At 47.4% G+C, this 23,761-nt stretch overlaps 1 protein-coding gene across 13 annotated transcripts in view; it reads left to right on the top strand.

Moving 5' to 3' along the window:
- The window catches only part of terb1 (telomere repeat binding bouquet formation protein 1), a 235,388-nt gene that overhangs the window by 13,807 nt on the left and 197,820 nt on the right, over positions 1-23,761 (top strand). For 12 of the 13 annotated variants that reach the window (XR_011596397.1, XR_011596396.1, XM_070898307.1 and 9 more), the window contains exon 1: positions 1,851-18,782. Coding sequence is in view for 11 of the 13 variants with exons in the window: in XM_070898307.1 (XP_070754408.1) it covers positions 18,593-18,782 (190 nt within the window). In the remaining 2 variants the exon portion in view is untranslated. Of the gene's footprint in view, positions 1-1,850; positions 18,783-23,761 lie in introns of those variants that run through there. The other variant, XM_070898303.1, reaches the window with a different exon arrangement.

Below are 23,761 nucleotides of genomic sequence, written 5' to 3'. Positions count from 1 at the left end.
TCCATTGGACGGGCCACATCGTCCACATGCCCGACACAAGACTATCAAAGCAAGTCCTCTACTCAGAACTCCTACACGGCAAGAAGAAATGTTTCAAGGACACCCTCAAAGCCTCCTTGATAAAGTGCAACATCCCCACTGACACCTGGGAGTCCCAGGCCTGAGACCTGTCCTTATATACCTGTCTCTTACAAGTGCACCCCTGGTGGTAAGGTATGCTGGTGGTTACAGGTCATATCTTATTACAGTCATGTATAGCATGTTAGGATACAGTTATACATAATAATGTAAGATACCTGACATCACCCTCCCCCAAGGTCTTATTGTCTTTATAGGTTCAGTCTCTCAGGTGGTCTACGCTCTCGCGTGGAGCGTCTGAGTTGTGGTTCAGTTGTTTGCCTTGGTGTCTGTTTTTCTTTGGGTGTGGTTGCTGGTATCTCGCCTGGGCTGTCTGTTTCGATTGGTGTGATTGATGTTGACTGTCTATTGGGATTGCCCTTTCCTCAGGTTGTTCCCTCTGTCTGTCCACCAGGTGTGGTGCGAGTTCCACATTGTAGTCTGCCTCTGGTTCCGCAGTGTTGTTGGTAAATCTGCTTTTGACTTGGTCTAGATGCCTCCGACAGGTTTTGCCATTGTCCATTTGTACTACCAGTAGCCTGTTTCCTTCCTTGCCCGTTACTGTCCCTACAAGCCATTTGGGACCCCTGCCATAGTTTAGTACAAACACTTTGTCCCCTATCTCATTCCATCTCCCCCTCGAATTTCTGTCATGGTACTCAGTCAGCTTACGGCGCTTTGCCTCAACGATTTCGTGCATGTCTTGGAGGATTAATGAGAGCCTTGTTTTTAAAGTCCTTTTCATCAACAGTTGCGCGGGGGGATCCCAGTGCGGACGAGATCTGTATGCCAGCAGCAGTCGCGACAGGCGACCCTGCAGCGTGAGACCTTGGATTTTAAGCATGCCTTGTTTAATGATTTGCACTGCTCTCTCCACCTGGCCGTTGGAGGCCGGCTTGAACGGTGCCGTCTTGAAGTGATTTATGCCGTGGTCAATTATAAAATCTTGGAATTCTGCGCTGGTGAAGCACGGACCATTGTCACTGACCAATATGTCAGGGATTCCGTGCGTTGCAAACATGGTTGCGAGGCTCTCCACAGTGGTGGAGGTTGTGCTCGAGTTTAAAATGGTGCATTCAATCCACTTTGAAAATGCATCTACAACTACGAGGAACATTTTGCCCATGAATGGGCCCGCATAGTCTACGTGCACCTGCGACCACGGTTTGGTAGGCCAGGGCCAGGGGCTCAGTGGAGCCTTCCTGGGGGCATTGCTGAGTTGGGCACAAATGGTGCACCTTTGGACGCAGAGCTCCAAGTCCACGTCAATACCAGGCCACCAGACGTGGGATCTGGCTATGGCCTTCATGGGAACGATCCCAAGGGTGCTCGCGGTGGAGCTCCCGGACAAATGCCTCTCTGCCTCGCAGAGGCATGACTACTCGGCTGCCCCACATCAGGCAGTCTCCTTGTAGTGATAGCTCATACATGCACCTGTGAAAGGGTTTTAATTCCTCGGGGCAGGCATCACGAGCTTCTGCCCAGTCACCGGTTAGGACACATCTTTTTACTAAGGATAACGTGGGGTCGCTGGCCGTCCAGGCTCTGATTTGGCGAGCCGTCATGGGCGAACATGTGGACTCAAAGGCATTGATTGCCATGACTATCTTACAGTCCTGTTCGTCGGACCCTTCCGTGGTCTCCAGGGGTAGCCTGCTGAGCGCGTCGGCACAGTTGTCTGTGCCTGGTCTGTGCCTTATGGTATAGTCGTAGACGCCAGCATGAGTGCCAACCGTTGAATTCGCGCTGAGGCGTTGGTGTTTATTGCCTTACTCTCGGATAGGAGGGACGTGAGGGGTTTGTGGTCGGTTTCTAATGCGAACTTGGTCCCGAAAAGGTATTGGTGCATCTTTTTGACACCGTACACGCACGCGAGTGCCGTCTTCTCTACCATTCCGTACCCGCGCTCCGCCCGCGAAAGTGACCTGGAGGCATAAGCTATGGGTTGTAATTTGCCCGCACTATTGACATGTTGCAAAACGCACTCGACCCCATACGCTGGCGCATCGCATGTGAGGACTAGCTTTTTACCTGGATCAAAGAAAGTCAAAACACTGTTGGAACACAGAAGGTTGCGTGCCTTATTGAAGGCGCGTTTCTGGGCGTCCCCCCAAAACCAATCGCACCCCTTCCTGAGTAGCACGTGGAGAGGCTCCAGCAGCGTGCTTAAGTTCTGCATAAAGTTCCCAAAGTAATTGAGTAGCCCGAGAAAGGCGCGCAGTTCTGAGACATTCCGGGGCCTGGGTGCCAGGCGAATTGCTTCTGTTTTGGACTCTGTTGGGCGGATTCCATCAGCAGCAATCCTTCTGCCCAAAAATTCAACCTTGGGTGTGAGAAACAGGCACTTGGATTTCTTGACTCATAGGCCTACCCGATTCAACCGCTTTAGTACTTCCTCCAAATTACGGAGATGGGAGTCAGTGTCCCTGCCCGCGATAAGTATGTCGTCTTGAAATACAAACGTCCCCGGGATGGACTTGAGCAGACTCTCCATGTTGCGCTGGAATATGGCAGCTGCCGACCTGATGCCGAATGGGCATCGATTGTACATGAAAAGGCCTCGATGTGTGTTGATGGTGGTGAGTAGCTTGGATTCCTCGGTCAATTCTTGCGTCATATACGTAGATGTGAGGTCTAATTTTGAGAAAAGTTTACCTCCAGCCAATGTGGCAAATAAGTCCTCCGCTCTGGGCAGCGGGTACTGGTCCTGTAGGGAAACTCTGTTTATGGTAGATTTGTAGTCCCCACAGATTCATACGGATCCATCAGAATTCATGACTGGGCCGATGGGACTTGTCCAGTCGCTAAATTCCACAGGTGATACAATGCCTTCCCGCAGAAGCCTGTCTAGTTCGTGTTCAATCTTTTCCCTCATCATATAGGGTACAGCTCTGGCCTTGTGATGGACCGGTCTAGCATCCTGTGTGATGTAGATTTTGACTTTGGCCCCTTTGAAAGTGCCCACACCTGGCTAAAAGAGATGTTCAAATCGCTTTATAACTGTTGAGCAGGAGGTCTGTTCCTCTAATGACATGGCATGGACATCATCCCATTTCCAATTTAGTTTTGCCAGCCAGCTTCTCCGGGGACAATCCGGGGAAGTCGGTTCACTGTCCCTTTGTGTGTGACAGAGAGCATGGCGCTGCCGAGGACTGGTACGATTTCTTTGGTATAGGTCCTTAGTTTGGTGTCGACCCTTGTGAGTTTTGGTCTGTCTCTTTTATGCAGCCATAGTTGTTCAAATTGTTGAGCGCCCATGAGAGATTGACTCGCTCCCGTATCCAGCTCCTTGTTGACAGATATCCCGTTGAGTAGGACCCTCATCATTATAGGAGGCGTCCTGTTGTAGGAGCAGCAGCCATTGATCGTGTTGACCCGCTGTACATCGGTGTCCCGGGTACTGTTCCTACCATCTTCTGGTCCGCTTTCCGACTCATCCGATTCGTATACCAGCCGAGCTGCCGTTTTTTTGCACATGCAGGCCAAATGCCCTATATTTTCACAATTTCTGCAAACAGTCTGCTGAAATCGACATCCCCTTCTCGAGTGCCCACCCCCACACCTCCAGCACAGACCTGTTCCATTGTTCAAAGTGTCCCCAAAGAATGAGCTGCGTCTGACTGATCTCTCTTGAGCTTCTCTCAGTTTGTAGTTCATTGCTCGCATTGTGGGTTGATGAGGTGTGAACGGCCGTTCCTGTGGCCCTTGATGGCTTCTGCCTGCTGTCGAGTGCCTGTTCTCCTGGTTTTGTCTGCGTGTGGGGGTAGCAGCTTGTTTAGTGCTGTGAACTTCTTCTTCCGATATTTCGTTAGTTGTCGTACCTGCATTGTAAATCAACCTCGTTTCTTCTTCCCCTACCATGAATATCTGTGCAACCAGTGCTGCTGCCTCTAAGGTCAGGTCCTTGGTCTCTATGAGCTTTCGGAATATGCCTGCGCGGCCTATTCCTTCAATGAAAAAGTCTCTCAGCATTTCTCTCCTCAGTTCATCGGAGAACTCACATAAACTAGCCAACCTCCGAAGTTCCGCCACGAAGTCGGGTATGCTCTGGCCCACACAGCGTCTGTAGTTGTAGAACCTGTGTCTGGCCATGTGTAGGCTGCTCGCTGGCTTCAGGTGGTCTCTTACCAGTGTGCTCAATTCTTCAAACGACTTGCTTGCTGGTCTCTCGGGTGCCAACAGATCCTTCATTAAAGCGTATGTTTTCGAGCCACAGCTGGTCAAGAGATGGGCTCTTCTCTTGTCTGCCTTATCGTCGCCTAACCAGTCTTTGGTTACAAAGCTTTGCTGGAGCCTTTTTATAAAGTCCTCCCAATTGTCTCCCGCATTGTACTTTTCATCTGATTCGTTGTTCGCCAATCTGTGTATTCTGTAATCCCGTAACTCATCGCCACTAAAATCCTGTCCCATCTGTACAGATTCACACGAGGCATGTAGTGAAGTCACGGTCACTCTGGACCTGCACCTTTATTTCACAGCTCTGGAATGCTGCACTTGCCTGAGACCTGTCCTTATATACCTATCTCTTGCAAGCACCCCTGGTGGTAAGGTATGCTGGTGGTTACAGGTCATATCTTATTACAGTCATGTATAGCATGTTAGGATACAGTTATATATAATAATGTAAGATACATGACATCTGCAATTTTTTTTCTTTCAGGTACTTATCCAACTCCCTTTTGAAAGCCGTGATTAAGTCTGCCTCCACCAGCCTTTCACGCTGAGGATTCCAGATCCTAACCATGCACTGCTTAAAAGTTTTTTCTTATGTTGCCTTTGGTTCTTTTGCCCATCACCGTAAATCTGTGCCCTCTGGTTCTCGACCCTTCCGCCGATGGGAACAGTTTCTCTCTGTCTACTCTGTCTAGACCCCTCATGATTTTGAACACTATCAAATCTTCTCTGCTCTGAGGAGAACAATCCCAGCTTCTCCAGTTTATCCACGTAACTGATCCCTGGAATCATTCTCATAAATCTTTTCTGCACCCTCTCTAAAGTGCCATGCCCAGAATTGGACACAATACTTCAGTTGAGGCCGAACCAATATTTTATACAGGTTCATCATAATTTCCATGCTTTTGTACTCTATACCTCTACTTATGAAGCCCAGGATCCTGTAAGCATTTTTACCTGCTTTCTCAACCTGCCCTGCCAGCTTCAACGAATTGTGCACGTACACCCCTAGATATCTCTGTTCATGCACCCCCTTTAGGATTCTACCCATTAGTTTATATTTCCTCTCCTCATTCTATCTACCAAAATGTATCACTTCACGTTTTTCTGCGTTAAATTTCATCTGCCACGTGTCCACCCATTCCACCAGCCTGTCTTGTCTTCCTGAAGTCTATCACTATACTTCCAAGTTTTGTGTCATCTGCAAATTTTGAAATTGTGCCCTATACACCCACATCCAAGTCATTAATATATATCAAGAAAAGCAGTGGTCCCAGAACCGACATCTGGGGAACACCACCTTCCTGCAGTCCACCGTTCACCACTACTCTCTGTTTCCTGTCACTTAGCCAATTTCATATCAATGCTGCCATTGTCTCTTTAATTAAGACATGATCTTTACAGCGCGACAACTGCAAGAGAAATGCAGGGAACAGCACCAATCCTTGTCCATGGCCTTCTTTGACCTTACAAAGGCCTTTGACACTGTTAACTGCGAGGCACTATGGAGCGTCCTCCTCCATTTCGGCTGCCCCCAAAAGTTTGTTGCCATTCTCCGTCTGCTGAACGACGACATGCAAGCCGTGATCCTAACCAATGGATCCACCACAGACCCAATCCACGTCCGGAGTGGGGTCAAGCAGGGCTGCGTCATCGCGCCAACCCTCTTCTCGATCTTCCTCGCTGCAATGCTCCACCTCACACTCAACAAGCTTCTCACTGGAGTGGAACTAAACTACAGAACCAGTGGGAACCTGTTCAATCTTCATCGTCTCCAGGCCAGATCCAAGACCATCCCGTCCTCTGTCGTCGAACTACAGTACGCGGACGACGCTTGCATCTGTGCACATTCAGAGGCTGAGCTCCAAGTCATAGTCAGCATCTTCACTGAGGCTTACAAAAGCATGGCCTTACACTAAACATCCGTAAAAAAAAGGTCCTCCAGCAACTTGACCCCACAACACAGCACTGCCCCACTGTCATCAAGATCCACGACGTGGCCCTGGACAACGTGGACCACTTTCCATACCTCGGTTGCCTATTATCAGCAAGGACAGAGCAACGCCGCCTCCAGTACGCCAGCGCAGCCTTCGGTTGCCTGAGAAAGAGAGTGTTCGAAGATCAGGCCCTCAAATCTGGCACCAAGCTTATGGTCTGTAGTGATACCCGCCCTCGTATATGGCTCAGAGATGTGGACCATATGCAGTAGACACCTCAAATCGCTGGAGAAATATCACCAACGATGTCTCCGCAAGATCCTGCAAATCCCTTGGGAGGACAGATGTATCAAATAGTGTCCTCGATCAGGCCAACATCCCCAGCATCGAAGCTCTGACCACACTCGACCAGCTCCATTGGGCGGACCACATTGTTCGCATGCCTGACACAAGACTCCCAAAGCAAGCGAGCCCCAGGTGGGCAGAGGAAACGTTTCAAGGACACCCTCAAATGCAACATCCCCACCGACACCTGGGAGTCCCTGGCCAAAGACCGCCCTAAGTGGAGGAAGAGCATCCGGGAGGGCGCTGAGCACCTCGAGTCTCGTCGCCGAGTGTATGCAGAAAGCAAGCGCAGGCAGCGGAAGGAGTGTGCGGCAAACCAGACTCCCCACCCACCTTTTCCCACAACCACTGTCTGTCCCACCTGTGACAGAGACTGTAATTCCCATATTGGACTGTACAGTCACCTAAGAACTCACTTTTAGAGTGGAAGCAAGTCTTCCTCGATTTCGAGGGACTGCCTGTGATAATGATGAATTCCATGGGCTTCAACTTTGCTGGAAAGACTATTATGTGGTAGTTGGTCGAATGCCTTTCGGAAATCCGTGTACACTACGTCAACCGCATTGTCCTCATTAACCCTCTGTTACCTCATCAAAAAACACGATCAAGTTGGTTAAACACGATTTACCTTTAACAAATCCGAACTGGCTTTCCTTAATTAATCCACACTTATCCAACTGACTGTTAATTTTGTCGCTGATTATTGTTTCTAAAAGCCCATCCGGTCTGTTATGTATGCAGTAAAGGTGCAAGCTGAGTACTGTTTAACTGAACAAGGTACACCCTTGGCTCTACTTTATTACGGACAAAAGTGTCTGACTCACAAAATGGCTGGCCTTTTATACCAGAGCAGCACCATGTGCATGCTGCTCAGTGGCCTCCAACAATGACACCAACTGGTGGCTACAAACAGCATGTACATACATGACAATGCCCTCCTCTGAGATCTTATCACAGCCTTTCACAGGTTGAGATGATCCGGTGTTTTACGCTCCCGGGTTGACCGTCTCAGTTCGATTCCGGCCCTGGGTGAATGTTCAGAGTCTGTTGTGGCTGGTGGCTGGATGGCTGACTTCTTGGGGGTGGCAGTGGCCATGTAAGGAATTGCAAGTCCATTTTTATTGAACAAGTCCGTGATGGAAATTCCGGGTTCACTGATGGCCCTTGAGTCCACTGAAGGCTGCTGGTAGGTTGGTTGGTCGTCGACGGTTTCTTCGTCCGACTGCTCTGGCTCGTCTGTGTGCCTCAGCTTTGTTTGATCCATGTGTTTCCTGCAAGTCTGTCCATTCTTGAGCTTAATAACAAATACTCTGTTGCCCTCCTTGGCCATGACCGTACCAGTGATCCATTTGGGACCATGACCATAATTCAACACATGTACAGGATCATTCACAGAAATCTCAAGTGACACAGTCACATGATCGTGGTACCTTTGTTGACTCTGTCTTCTGCATTCAACATGATTACTTAAATCCGGGTGTACAAGAGATAACTTGGTCTCAGGATCTCTTTTCATCATGAGTTCAGCAGGCGAGACCCCTTTGAGTGTGTGGGGTCTTGTCCTGTAACTCAGCAGTATGCAGGACAAGCGGGTCTGCAGTGACCCTTGGGTTACTCTACTCAAGCTTTGCTTGATAATTTGTACTGCATGTTCTGCTTGCCCGTTGGACGCAGGCTTGAACGGTGCTGACCTTACATGTTTTATGCCGTTAAGTTTTACAAACTCCTGAAACTCCTGACTGTGAAGCACGACCCATTGTCGCTCACCACTATGTCAGGCAGACCCTATGTCACGAACATGACTTTGAGATTCTCTATGGTTGCCGTGGATGTACTGGATGACATGACTATGCATTCTATCCACTTCGAATAAGCATCCACCACCACCAAAAATATCTTGCCCAGGAAGGGACCTGCAAAATTCATTTGGATCCTGAACCAAGGTTTGGATGGCCACGACCAAAGACTCAGCGGTGATTCCGCTGGTGCTTTGCTGAGCTGCATGCAGGTGTTGTACTGATGCACGCATGTTTCCAGCTCAATCAATTCCTGGCCACCATATGTGGGACCTGGCGATGACCTTCATCATCACTATGCCAGGATGTGTGCCGTGTAACTCACTCACAAACTTCTCTCTCCCTTTCTTAGGCATTACAACACGATTGCCCCATAATATGTAATCTGCTTGAATAGACAGTTCGTCCTTGCGACGAATGTACGGTTCGGCCTCCTTGCACATTTGCTTAGATATGGCAGACCAATCCCCTTTGAAGATGCAACCCTTTACACCGATAATATCGGGTCCTGGCTGGTACAGGTCTTAACTTGTTGAGCCGTGACAGGGGTACCTTCATTCTCAAAAGCATCCATTAACATTAAATCTGCCGGTTGTGGCGTTTCCACCTCCGATGAGGGCAACGGCAATCGGCTCAAAGCATCCTCTGTGCCAGGTGTGTGGCGAGTGACATAATCATAGGCAGATAATGTCAGCGCCCACCTTTGGATGCGGGATGAAGCGTTGGTATTGATACCTTTGCTCTCGGAAAACAACGAAACGAGCGGCTTGTGATCGGTCTCTAATTTGAACCTCAGACCGAACAGGTATTGATGCATCTTTTTAACACCGTGCACAAACGCTAAAGCTTCTTTTTCTACCATACTGTAGGCTCTTTCTGCTTTAGACAAACTTTTGGATACATACACGACAGGTTGAAGTTTCCCCGATTCATTGGCTTGTTGTAACACGCAACCAATTCCATATGACGATGCGTCACAGGCCAAAACTAAACGTTTACATGGGTCATAATCTACCAGCAGCTTGTTCAAGCAAAGCAGATTGGTGGCTTTCTCAAGCTCTGTCTTGCAATGCTCCCCACATCCAGTTGTTGTCTTTTCTCAATAGCATGTGCAGTGGTTCAAGTAAGGTGCTCAATTTAGGTAGGAAGTTACCAAAGTAGTTGAGTAGACCCAGGAACGAACGCAGCTCCATCATGTTCTGCGGCTTGAGTGCATTCTTGATGGCTTTGGTTTTCACGTCAGTAGGTCTGATGCCATCAACGGTGATTTTCCTCCCGAGGAATTCGAACTCCGGTGCCATGAAGATGCACTTCGAGCGTTTAAATCTGGGACCCACTCTGTCCAAACGCAGTAGAACCTCTTCCAGGTTGTTCAGATGTTCCTTGGAGTCACGACCGGTGATCAGGATGTCATCTTGGAACACGACGGTTCTGGGAATGGACTTCAGTAGACTTTCCATATTCCTCTGGAATATTGCTGCAACCGAGCGAATTCAAAACGGGCACCTGTGGTAAATAAACAGTCCTTTGTGCGTGTTAATGCACGTATGTCTCTTTGACGTCTCGACCAATTCCTGCGTCATATCGGCTGACGTCAAGTCCAGTTTTATGAACGACTTCCCCCCGGCTAGCGTTGCAAACAAGTCATCAGCCTTCGGTAACGGGTACTGGTCTTGTTTCGAAACTCTGTTGATCGTAGCCGTATAGTCTCCACAGATTCTGACTGCCATCACTTTTCAGCACAGGAACAATGGGGTTGGACCATTCATTAAATTCGACCGGTGATATGATCCCTTCACGCTAGAGTTTGTCCAGTTCAATTTCGACCGTCTCCCTCATCATATATGGCACTGCCCGAGTTTTATGATGGACGGGTTTTGCACCTGAATCCACGTAGATCTGCACCTTGGCTCTTGTGAAGTTGCCGATACCCGGTTCAAACAGCGAGGGGAACTTGCTCAATACTTGGGCACATGTATCTTCCTCCAATGACAATGCCTTTATGTTGTTCCAGTTGCATCTGATTTTCTCTTGCCAAGCAGCGTTGGGCCATTGCCTGGAACAATCCACAGCGGCAACTCGTGAACTGCACCGTTATACGACACAATAATTTGTGCACTGCCAATCACCTTTATCAGTTCTTCGAAGGGTGTATGTACATGGCTTGACGTTAACAGGGCTCAGCCTGGGCCTCACAGTCTTCGTATCCCACAGCTTATTAAATGCCCTCTCATTCATGATCGATTGACTCACCCCTGTGTCCAGTTCCATCGATACTGGTATCCCGTTAAACTTCACATTAATCAAAATTGGTTTACTCTTGGTTATGAAAGAGTACAGTCCATACACTTCTCCTCTGGCATCTCGGATTGCGTATCCGGATCCGCGCTAGTCTGACTCTTATCCTCCACGTGGTGTGTCGCAGCTCGCCTGCTCATTTGCGGACACTTGTGCTGGAGATGCCCCACTCTCAGACAGCCTTTGCAACTATATTGTTTAAATCGGCACTGCTCGTGCCGATGATTTCCCCCACAACGCCAACATGGAAAAGTTGGATACATTCCCGTTGGTGGACTTTGGGCAGCCACAGGTTTCGCGAATGCAGCCGGATATGCCCTGTCATGTGCTGCTCTGCTGAATGCCGAATCAATCGCATTTACAGTACTTGCTGAGGTTCAGTTCTTCACCGATATTTGCTTTAAGCTCCTGTCCGTCATCATACTCGATTGAGCGATCTGGATGGCTCTTTTTAAATTCAACTCCTCCACCGTCAGAAGTTTGCGCAGGATCACCTCGTGGTTGATACCGATAACGAAGAAGTTGCGCAGCATGTCTGCCAACACTGTCCCGAACTTGCATGGTCCCGCTAGACATCTCGGGTCGGCAACAAATTGTACCACGCTCTAGCCGTCTGATCGAAAGTGTGTATAAACTTGTATCTCAGGATGATGATGCCGTCATCTGGTTTGAGGTGCTCCTGTACCAATGTACACAACTTCTCGTGCTTTCTCTGTTAGATCACTAGTCATGGGTAGATTCTTTATTAGATTGTAGATCTTTGAACCGCACAGTGAGGAACACGGCCTGACGCCTGTCATGTATCTAGACCATGTATACTAACTGTATAGTCACATAAGATGTGCCACCAGAGGGCACTGCGGTGGGAGACCTGAGGGTCACCTGCATAGGTGTGCAGGGCCCAGTATAAAAGGCTGCCCACCATGCTTGTGCCTCACTCTGGTGTTACAATAAACGGGGTTAAGGTCACAACAGCTCAAGTACAGTACTAGACCTCGTGGAGTCATTCATAAGAATATTAAAGACATAACAACTGGCGACGAGATTACGAACTTTCACGCCAAAATGACTAACGGTACATTAGAAAAGTTCTCAGAGGGTGAAGATTGGGAAGCCTTCATGGAGTGGCTCAACCAATATTTTGTAGCAAACGACCTGGTAGGCGATGATCTGGCCACGCTGGCAGATAAGCGCAGAGCTATCCTGTTGACCAGTTGTGGGCCAGCGGTCTACGGCCTCGTCAGGGACTTGCTTGCACCAGAGAAAACAACGACCAAGTCATTCGAGGAGCTGAAAGTGCAAATTCGGGACCAACTCAAACCAAAGGAGAGCATCCTCACGGCCAGACATTGATTTTATACACACCGCCGCCCCGAGGGCCAGGAAATCGCGAAGTACGTTGCCAACCTCAGGAGGCTGGCAGGACCGTGTGAATTCGGCACAACCCTCGCCGATGCGTTGCGGGACGTCTTCGTAATTGGCATCGGTCATGAGGCCCTTCTTCACAGGCTACTGTCTGCCGAAACCACCGTCACTCTGCAGAAGGCCATCAGCATCAGCCAGGCATTCAAGACCTCAAGCTACAGCTCCAAGCAGATGATGACTCACTCTCAGGACTCAAACCCGGCAAGTACTGTAAATAGAATGGCGCCTTTCACAGGTAGAACTGTTGAACGTGAATCTGCCCAGGGCAGAGCATACAGACCCCCCTGAGCCCTTTAACTCAGAGTCCGCCGAGGGGTGCAAACGTAAGTTGAGTACCACCATGCTGACGTTGCGGAGGTAATCGCAGGGCTCATCAGTTCGGTTCAGAGACTGTGTGCAAACGTGTAGCACGAAGGGCCACCTCCAGCGAATGTGCAAAAGAGCTGTGACTCACCACGTGTAAGAGGAGTCAGTAGATGGCTGTGAATCCAGTGCGGATTACGAGGAGATGGCTGGAGAGGCAGCTCAGTACCAGGACGAAGTGTATGGAATATATACCTGCACCACAGATTGTCCTCCAGTGATAATGGAAGTCGAGATAAATGGCGTTCCAGTCTTCATGGAAGTGGACACGGTGGCGAGTCAGTCAGTAATGAACCAGGAAGCCTTTGAGAGGTTATAGAACGATCAGGCTGAACGACCCAAGCTGGTCCTGGTTCAGGCAAAGCTGCGCACCTACACCAAGGAATCAGTTGTTGGTCGTGCGGATATAAGTGTATCCCATGATGGCGCGGTGCACAATTTACCATTGTGGATTGTTTCAGGTGATGGACCAACGCTACTTGGAAGAAGATGGACGGGGAAGATTCATTGGAACTGGGAAGACTTCATCCCTCCAGCGATCGACATCCTCCGTGCTCAGAGGCAGAGCAAGCCCCCACCTTTGGTTGGATCAGGCACCGGAGAGCAGATCCGCACAGCCCCCAAGGCACAGACCGCTCATCACGACTGCGTGGCGATGATCCGGCAGAGACGACCCGAACGCACCTTCCCGGTTTCAGTGACAGGACTCCTGGGGAGGAAGATTGGATCCGAGGGCGTCAGTCCAGCTTCAGTGGCAGAATCCCTGGGAAAGATCACGGCAGTCGACATCATGGACAGGAAAAAGATAGCGTCCAAACCACGAGGTTGCAGCACTAATGGAGCAATGACACGTGGTTCCACGCAAGGAAGACGATTGGGGTAAAAGTAGTAAGGCCATTTTAAAGGAGGCCAGCAACTCGCCATTTTTGAATGAACTACTTGCAATTGGTAACCAATGTAAAAGACCAGCTGTAACAAGCAAAATGTTGAGCAATATCAGGTGCAAATTGCAATCAGCCAATGTAGTGGACGAACACCTAACGGTCGTATACATGTCCAGCGGGCTACCCAGTTCTGTAGCCTGCGTCCCCGAGACCAGAACAATGTATCATAAAGTGTCCCCACAGCTGACAGAAGTAGACAAGCCGCAGAGTAAACGATCCCCGGAGAGCAGAGGCACCGGTAGCGATACCCTGCCTCAGATTGGTTTAACATTGCAGGCACCCGATGGCATGAACCGCCACGGTGCAGAAACAGTAAACTGCGCCTATGCTCGCAGTCGGCTACCATCGCCCAACATCCGTGTGGAAAAGGCGCAGCCCACAAACCCACTCGCCACCATAGCAATGCCCAAGAGCGAAGGGTCACCTGCAACGGCTCCTCCGAACGGGACCTGGACCAGCCAGGATCCCAAACTAGAGAGTGCTCACAATGGTACCCTCAAGGAAAGCGAGTCAGCAGTCCCCTGCGAAATTCTAGACAAGGTCCCACCATCGCTTAGACGAAATGCTCACTCACTCAGACCGCTTCCCAGGGAGCAGCAGCGACATTGTGCAGTGAAAAGGACAGGGAGGTCACAGACACATCAGCTGTCTTTGGGCCTGCCCGACACTAGGAGTAACGGCAAGAGCCCTGAACTCGGGCAACTCGAGCAAAATGAGCTCACCTCACCTACAGACCCACTAGCATGGGGCGCTGTGCCGCCACCAGACGACCCGGATCTCATCCGGCCGTGCTGAAACTAGACTGTCCTTGTGTGCCGACACTGTGATACCTGTACTGATCATATAATGGTACCACACTAAAAGAAATGCAACTGTAATTCACTCAACAAATGTACCAAGATGTAAATGTATAATCCATGTGATGAACTTGACTGCAACTTGCAAGTAACGGGCCATTAGCATGATCTCTGTATGGGGGGGAGGAGAATGGAGTAGTCATGGACTCACAACCAGAAACCACTGGGACCTTCACTAGCAACAAATCTCACCACCAACCCACCCAAGCTAGAAGCAACCCTCCAATGGTCAACCAGGAAGAGCAAAGACCAGGTCACCATCAATGTACAAGTCAATTTGCATTAACAACTTGGGGGAAGTGATGTAATGTATGTAGACCATGTATACTAACTGTATAGTCACATAAGGTGTGCCACAAGAGACCTGAGAGTCACCTACATAGGTGTGCAGGGCCCAGTATAAAAGGCTGCCCACCATGTGTGTGCCTCACTCTCGAGTTACAATAAATGAGATTTAAGGTCACAACAGGTCAAGTACAATACTAGACCTTGTGGAGTCATTCATAAGAGTATTAAAGTCATAACAGCGCCGATCTGCATCGCCGACCTCCTTCATTTTGTTGGCCACAAAGTACTGGTTCAAACGGCTCACAAAGTCTTCCCAAACTTCTCCCTCCACGACTCGCTCTAAAAATGCAAACGTGCTCATTTTGCAAACAAAGGTTCTTGTACTCTCATCGCCAAATGTTATGTATGCAATAAAGGTACAAACTGAGTACTGTTTAACTGTTTACACCCTTGGCTCTGCTTTATTATGGCCCAAAGTGCCTGACTCACAAAATGGCTGGCCTTTTATACCAGAGCAGCACCATGCTCGTGCTGCTCAGTGGCTTCCAACAATGACTCCATCTGGTGGCTACAAACATGTACATACATGACACGGTCCTGGTGACTTATCTACTTTAAGTACAACCAGCCTTTCTAGTACCTCGTCTTTATCAATTCTTATCCCATCCAGTATCTCCTCTACCTTCTCCTTTACTATGTCTATGGCAGTATCTTCCTTGTTGAAGACAGATGCAAAGTACTAATTTAGTACCTCCGCTATAGCCTCTGCCTCCATGTGTAGGTCTCCTTTTTGGTCCCTAATCGGCCCCACCCTTCCTCTTACAATCCATTTACAATTTATATGCCTGTGGAATTTGGATTACCTTTTATTTTAGCGGCAATTCTATTCTTATACCCTCTCTTTGCCCCTCTTATTTTCTTTTTCACTTCTCTGAACTTTCTATATTTAGCTTGATTCTCAGATGTATTCTTGGCCTGACATCTGTCATAAGCGCTCTTTTTTTGCTTCATCTTACTCGCTATCTCTTTCATCATCCAGGGAGCTCTGGCTTTAGTTGCCCTACCATTCCCCTTCGTGGGAATGTACCTCGACTGTACCCGAATTATTTCCTTTTTAAAGGCAGCCCACAGTTTGTCTGCCAATCTGATTCCAATTAACCGGGCCAGATCCGTTCTCATTCCACTGAAATTTGCCTTCCTCCAATTAAGTATTTTTACTCTAGATTGCTCCCTATTCTTTTCCATAGCTAATCTAAACCTTATGATACACCTACTGACACTTGCTCCACTTGGCCTACCTCATTCCCCAGAACCAGCTCCAGCAATGCCTCCTTCCTTGTTGGGCTGGAAACATACTGATCAAGAAAGTTCTCCTGAACACACTTCAGAAATTATTCTCCTCTCTGTCCTTTACACTATTACTATCCCAGCCTACATTAGAATAGTTGAAGTCCCCCATTCTCACTACTCGATAGTTCTTGCATCTCTGTAATTTCTCTGCACATTTGCTCCTCCATATTTTTCCCACTAATTGATGTCCTATAGAATACACTATGGGCTAGATTTTCCACTTTTGTGCATATCGCCCAAAAATGGGCGTTATTTCCGGCGTGGGCACTAAAAATGGGTTTTCAGATCGCCGGCTTCTCGCCCATCCTCAAAGCACCTAGTCTCCATTTTTGAAAATGGGCGCTACCGCGAGCGATATAAAATGGGCGGTAGTGTTAAATCTCTCTGACCTTCTGCCATAAAGTATCGCCATCCTTAGCAATGGCATGGCAACGCTCGATTCCCATGATTCAGGAGGTCAGAGGTCAAGGGTCATCATGACATGCGCAGAAGAGACCGAGAGAGAGGGAGCTGAGAGCGTGTGTGGCTGTGGTGTGTGCTTCTTTGGCTGTTGTGGGAGGCACGAGAGAGATTCACCAGCAGCAAAAAGCCTAGAAGCACCAAGAACATAGTTGGCACCGAGTTTTTGTTCAACAAATAAGATATAACATGGAAGGGATGGTGGAGGCCCTGGAGTTGGTAGCCAGGAACACTGGTGGCAGAGGGTTCCTAGTGGTCCCGGAGCGCGGCACTGCACCCCAAGGTGCCACACCCCCATTGCCAACCACACGAGAGCCAGCAGCAACATCTTGCTTCTGGCTCGGAGCACGTTCCCACCTCGGGACCATCCTCTCCCGTATCCATCCAAGCAGCGGTTCGGCTGTCATCCCCCCGCCCCACCCAATGAAGCATCGCCTGAGGAGCTCCTCAGCCAGGCGGCTTCGAGTCACAAGGGGAAGAGAAGCGGTGGGGAGGATTGGTTTTTACAGAAATACTGATGATTTCAGGTAAATGTTCGGTTTAAATGTTTTTTATTTAACAAAACCTTGTTGTGCATCAAAGGGTATAATGACACTTAACTTCAATCAACATAAACTTTAACTGTCACCAAGCTGATGCCCACCATTGATGTATGACCTGCACACCCAGCAGTGTGTGAGCCTTGTAAATAACACCAACGTTCTTTCAGGCAAAGCGATCATTGATGAGCTCCTGCAGCTATCATGCCACCATGGGCCCTTTCATGCGGTTTACAGGCGGGTGGGGGCATGGCTTCAGCATCAGCCTGATTGTCTGGGCCGATGTCAGCATCCGCCTCCTCGTCCTCCTCTTCCTCCCTCTGGTGAGGTGGACTGTTAAACTCATCAGGCAATTCTTGTCCCCTCCTGATAGCGAAGTTGTGCATCATGGAGCACACCACCAGGAATTGAGCTACCTGCTCAGGGTGGTATTGGAGGTCGCCTCCTGACTGGTAACTTCGATGGTTTGAGACGTGAATTGGCTAGAATAGACTGGCGAATTACACTTAAAGGGTAGATAGGCAATGGCAAACATTTAAAGATCACATGGATGTACGTCAACAATTGTACATCCCTGTCTGGAGTAAAAATAAAACTGGGAAGGTGGCTCAACCGTGGCTAACAAGGGAAATTAAGGATAGTGTTAAATCTAAGGAAGAGGCATATAAATTGGCCAGAAAAAGCAGCAAACCTGAGGACTGGGATTAATATAAAATTCAGCAGATGAGGACAGAGGGTCTAATTAGAAAGGGGAAAATAGAGTATGAGAGGAAGCTTGCAGGGAACATAAAAATTGACTGCAAAAGCTTCTATAGAGATGTGAAGAGAAAAAGATTAGTGAAGACCAACGTAGGTTCCTTGCAGTCGGAATCAGATGAATTTATAACAGGGAACAAAGAAATGGTAGACCAATTGAACAAATACTTTGGTTCTGTCTTCACGATATGTGTGCGAGGTGGAAGTGATGCTGAGCGATCTCAACCGCTAGTTTCGGTAAATATGCTGTTTATGACAAAAAAAAAATGGGCGGGCGGTATTATTGAATCTCGGTGTTAATTCTATGCGGAAGTTAACGCTGGCGATATTATGGGCGTTGATTTCGCCCATTCTGATGATTTCGCCCCCAAAAAATGGGCGGCCGTAATATTTTTTCTCGCCGTTAAGCACATGGGGAAAGTAACGCTCGCCGATAAGTTTCCGAAAAATGCCGGTCAGTTTCTATTTTGTGGCTAAGTGGGTGATATATGGGTGTTATACATCAGTTCAGTGGTAAAATGGGCATTAAGCCTGCAAAAAAAGTGGAGGTTCCAGCCCTACATGTTTTAATGGTCACTTTCTAGTGCTATCTCACAAATGAACAGATTTATTGAATTCAGTTTCACAACTTGTGGTAGGATTTGAACTCATGATGGAGGAAAATGTAGCCCATTGGGTTAAAAGGGAATCACTAGTTGTCATTCTGTTGTCTCACTTCCATGAAACCATCCCACTTTATATTGGGTTAATTGAAGTTACACATGTGTAACAAACAGATTGAATCAAATGTTTCCTGGGTTTAATTCCAGTTTTCCTCATTTGCATTACCCTTAAATCTGGTCCGTCAGTCATAATGAAAACATGTTTTTCCTGAAACCACAACTATAAAATGAGAGATGTGACCTGATTTTGGTGCCAGTGGTGGTTTGTCAGCTCTTACTTTTAATGAATTTTCCTGCTTGCATTTGTGTAAAGTTACCACCCTGCATGCAGTTACCGTGTTATATTTTATTTCAATCTACAGGGTTAAAAACAGACTTGAATTTACTGCTCGAATGTGTGAAGTATCAGATGGACAGCCCTGTGACTCAGAAACAAGCCCTGATCACCATCTATTCCATATGTCAACAGAACGGTAAGGTACGCATTATGTCTATGTTAACATTTCATGCAATTTATTTTTTCAGGAATTAATGTGTAGATTTATTATATTCCAATAAACTTTCCATATATCGTAGAACTGTTTATAATTGCGCACCAAAGTGATGGTAGGCAGGATTGCGCATTTTTACTCCAAAAAAAGTAATTGCACTCTGTGTGCCCTGAGAGTGCTGGGACTGTCAGTTGGTTATTCACCCTCTGTGCTGAAGAAGTCAATAGGTTGATGCCAATGGCTATCTTGGATTCATTAGATCAAAAAAAAACACTAGATAGGCTTCCCTAATACTCAAGTAGGATCTCCATCGGCAAGCTGAACAGACCAGGTATGTCTGAAACCCGAACCTTTGTCTCTGCTGAGTTACCCGATCCTGGCCGAGGCGGTGCTATGGGCCACAGTGAACCAGATTAGAGCAAAGCAAATTAAACTGGATATTCGCTCCTTGTTTGCTGTCCAGTGATTCCTACTGGAAGTGACTGTGTGTGACCGTCAGGTAAGGACCACATCGGGTGAGAACAGAATAAGGTTAGCTTTGATGCCTTCCACAGTCAGACATCCTGCAGGCATTGGCTGTCAACGCTCATTGTTAGGGTCTGAGTAAATTGAAGAAGTCTCATCTGTCAACTCGTTTGATGTCAATCCCCCTAAAATTGAATCCCTCTGCTCATTCCTGGGTTCCAGTCTCTGATCCCAAACCCTCCCCCAGCTCTAGCTTGTTGTCATTGCTATGTGATTAGGGTGGATATACTGCTGCTCACTGGGAGCACCGCCTCGGCCGGGATCGAGTAACTCAGCAGAGATTCTGCTAAGGCTCGGGTTTAAGATATACCTGGCCGTTCAGTTTGCCAATGGAGACCCTACCTCTGAGACATCAGGGAAGCCTGTGCTTTTTTTAATCTGGTCTGGTCTCCTCAGCCATGTTCTCCCATTTCCTTTCAGTGGCTCTCAATCTCACATTGAGCCTGAGCACAATGCACACAAAGACACTCAGTGATGTGAGATTAGTCAGTGAGTACAGTACCATCCCCATCAATCACAGAGCACAGGAGATCAAACTAGAGCTGAACCGATTAGAATCAGAGAGGTTGTTAATCTGGCCTGAAGCAGGGAGACCCATTCTGACCTGGATTGGGATAGACAGAGAGACTTGCAGCCAAGTGACCGCTCATCTGTGGGACGCTGTGCGAACACATTCTGGCGAATAACTGACATTTCTCGAGAACAGTTCGACATAAAACATTTATAATTACTGCTGACAAGAGATTACTTTGTGCATGAACTCAATACTGCCTGGATATAGTGAATTAAATCAGTCTTGAAAATTTCCTATTCCAAAGTAATTTCTTGTTATTTATCTGTTAATCATTTACATTATCTACATTACTCATGATCAAATCGTTGATCCATCAGCGCAAATATAATTATAAGAACATAAGAAATAGGAGCAGGAGTAGCTCATTTGACCCCTTGAGCATGCTCCGCCATTTAATAAGATCATGGCTGATCTGATCATGGACTCAGCTCCACTTCCCTGCCTGTTCCCCATAACCCTTGATTTCCTTATTGCTCAAAAATCTGTCTATATCCGCCTTAAATATATTCAATGACCCAGCCGCCACAGCTCTCCGGAGCAGAGAATTCCACAGATTTACAACCCTCTGAGAGAAGAAATTCCTCCTCATCTCTGTTTTAAATGGGCGGCCCCTTATTCTGAGACTATGCCCCCTAGTTCTAGTTTTCCCCAGAGACCCCTCATAATGCTGTATGTTTTGATAAGATCACCTCTCATCCTTCTGAACTCCAATGAGTTCAGGCCCAACCTACTCAACCTATCTTCATGTCAACCCCATCATCTCCGGAATCAACCTCGTGAACCTTCTCTGAACTGCCTCTAATGCAAGTATATCCTTCCTTAAATCGGAGACCAAAACTGAATGAAAAACTAGATGTGGCCTCACCAATACCCTGTACAGTTGTAGCAGAACTTCTCTGCTTTTATACTCCATCCCCCCTTCCAATAAAGGCCAATATTCCATTTTCCTTCCTGATTACTTGCTGTACCTACATACTAACTTTTTGTGTTTCATGCACAAGTACCCCCAGGTCCCTCTGTACCGCAGCACTTCGCAATTTTTCTCCATTTAAATAGTAATTTGCTATTCTATTTTTTCTGCCAAAGTGAATAACCTCACATTTTCCTCCGTCTGCCAGATTTTTGCCCACTCACTTAGCCTGTCTATATCCCTTTGCAGATTTTTTGTGTCCTCCTCACAATTTGCTTTCCCATCCATCTTTGTATCATCAGCAAACTTGGCTACATTACACAGTCTCTTCATCCAAGTCATTAATATAGATTGTAAATAGTTGAGGTCCCAGCACCGATCCCTGCAGCACCCCAATAGTTACTGTTTTAGATAATTTAGATGAAGGAATTGAGTGTAATATCTCCAAGTTTGCAGATGACACTAAGCTGGGTGGCGGTGTGAGCTGTGAGAAGGATGCTAAGAGGCTGCAGGGTGACTTGGATAGGTTAGGTGAGTGGACAAATGCATGGCAGATGCAGTATAATGTGGATAAATGTGAGGTTATCCACTTTGGTGGCAAAAACATGAAGGCAGAATATTATCTGAATGGCGACAGATTTAGGAAAAGGGGAGGTGCAATGAGACCTGGGTGTCATGGTACATCAGTCATTGAAAGTTGGCATGCAGGTACAGCAGGTGGTGAAGAAGGCAAATGGTATGTTGTCCTTCATAGCTAGGGGATTTGAGTATAGGGAGCAGGGAGGTCTTACTGCAGTTGTACAGGGCCTTGGTGAGGCCTCAGTGGAATATTGTGTTCAGTTTGGTCTCCTAATCTGAGGAAGGACATTCTTGCTATTGAGGGAGTGCAGTGAAGGTTCACCAGACTGATTCCTGGGATGGCAGGACTGACATATAAGGAGAGACTGGATCGACTGGGTCTGTATTCACTGGAGTTTAGAAGAATGAGAGGGGATCTCATGGAAACATATAAAATTCTGATGGGACTGGACAGGTTAGATGCAGGAAGAGTGTTCCCGATGTTGGGGCAGTCTAGAACCAGGGGTTCTAAGGATAAGGGGTAAGCCATTTAGGACCGAGATGAGGAGAAACTTCTTCACTCAGAGTGTTGTTAACCTGTGGAATTCTCTACCGCAGAGAGTTGTTGATGCCAGTTCATAAGATATATTCAAGAGGGAGTTAGATATGACCCTTATGGCTAAAGGGATCGAAGGATATGGAGAGAAAGCAGGAAAGGGGTACTGAGGTGAATGATCAGCCATGATCTTATTGAATGGTGGTGCAGGCTCGAAGGGCCGAATGGCCTACTCCACCTATTTTCTATGTTTCTATGTTTGCCAACCGGAAAAAGACCCATTCATCCTGACTCTCTGTTTTCTGTTAGTTAGCCAATCCTCTATTCATGCTAATATATTGCCCCCAACCTTTTATCTTGTGCAGTAATCTTTTATGTGGCACCTTATCGAATGCCTTCTGGAAATCCAAATACACCACATCCACTGGTTCCCTCTTATCCACTCTGCTCATTACATCCTCAAAGAACTCCAGCAAATTTGTCAAACATGATTTCCCCTTCATAAATCCATGCTGACTCTGCATGACTGAATTATGCTTTTCCAAATGTCCTGCTACTGCTTCCTTAATAATGGACTCCAGCATTTTCCCAACGACAAATGTTAGGCTAACTGGTCTATAGTTTCCTGCTTTCTGTCTGCCTCCTTTTTTAAATAGGGGCGCTACATTTGCAGTTTTCAAATCCGCTGGGACCTCCCCAGAATCCAGCGAATTTTGTGGATTACAACCAATGCATCCACTATCTCTGCAGCCACTTGTTTTAAGACCCTAGGATGTAAGCCATCAGGTCCAGGGGACTTGTCTGCCTTTAATCCCATTATTTTACCGAGTACTAATTTTTTAGTAATAGTGACTGTTTTTAGTTCCTCCCTCCCTATAGCCTCTTGATTATCCACTATTGGGATGTTTTTAGTGTCTTCTACCGTGAAGACCGACACAAAATATTGGTGAATAAGTGCCGCTTGATAGCGCTGTCGGTGACATGCTGTGTGCTGTAACCAACATATCTGTATCTACACTGGCAGTCTCAATCAACACACGTAATCACCCAGAATTGAATGAAGCAGTCCCATCACATTAGCTATATGTTAGAAAATGTAACCCACTGTTGACTCTAATGATAGGAGTCTTATGGTTTCGGATACCAGATAATCAAACTCATAACAACAGATTGTCTTTTAAGACTCTATTAACAGTACTTTTGCTCCAGATTTAGCCGTGCCTCTCACCAAGCTGTTCCAGTACAGCTACAACTCTGGCATCTACCCGACAATGTGGAAAATTACCCAGGTATGTCCTATCCATAAAAAGCAGGACAAATCCAATCCGGTCAGTTACCGCCCCATCAGTCTACTCTCAATCATCAGCAAAGTGATGGAATGTGTTGTCGACAGCGCTATCAAGCGGCACTTATTCACCAATAACCTGCTGACCGTTGTTCAGTTTGGATTCCACCAGGACAACTCAGCTCCAGTCTTCATTACAGCCTTGGTCCAAACATGGACAAAAGGTGAGGTGAGAGTGACGAGAGTGACTGCACTTGACATCAAGGCAGCATTTGACCGAGTGTGGCATCAAGGAGCCCTAGTAACATGGAAGTCAATGGGAATCGAGGAAACCTCTCCACTGGCTGGAGTCATACCGAGCACAAAGGAAAATGGTTGTGGTGGTTGGAGGTCAATCATCTCAGCCTCAGGACATCGCTGCAGGAGTTCCTCAGGGGACTGTCCTAGGCCCAACAATCTTTAGTTGCTTCATCAATGATCTTTCCTCCATCATGAGATCAGAAGTGGGGATGTTTGCTGATGACTGCAGTGTTCAGTTGCATTCATAACTTCT

The sequence above is a fragment of the Pristiophorus japonicus genome, chromosome 13, assembly GCF_044704955.1.
Source record: "Pristiophorus japonicus isolate sPriJap1 chromosome 13, sPriJap1.hap1, whole genome shotgun sequence".
Lineage (NCBI taxonomy): Eukaryota > Metazoa > Chordata > Chondrichthyes > Pristiophoridae > Pristiophorus > Pristiophorus japonicus.
Note: the sequence above shows the minus strand (reverse complement) of the source record. Positions and strands in the feature narration are given on the sequence as shown.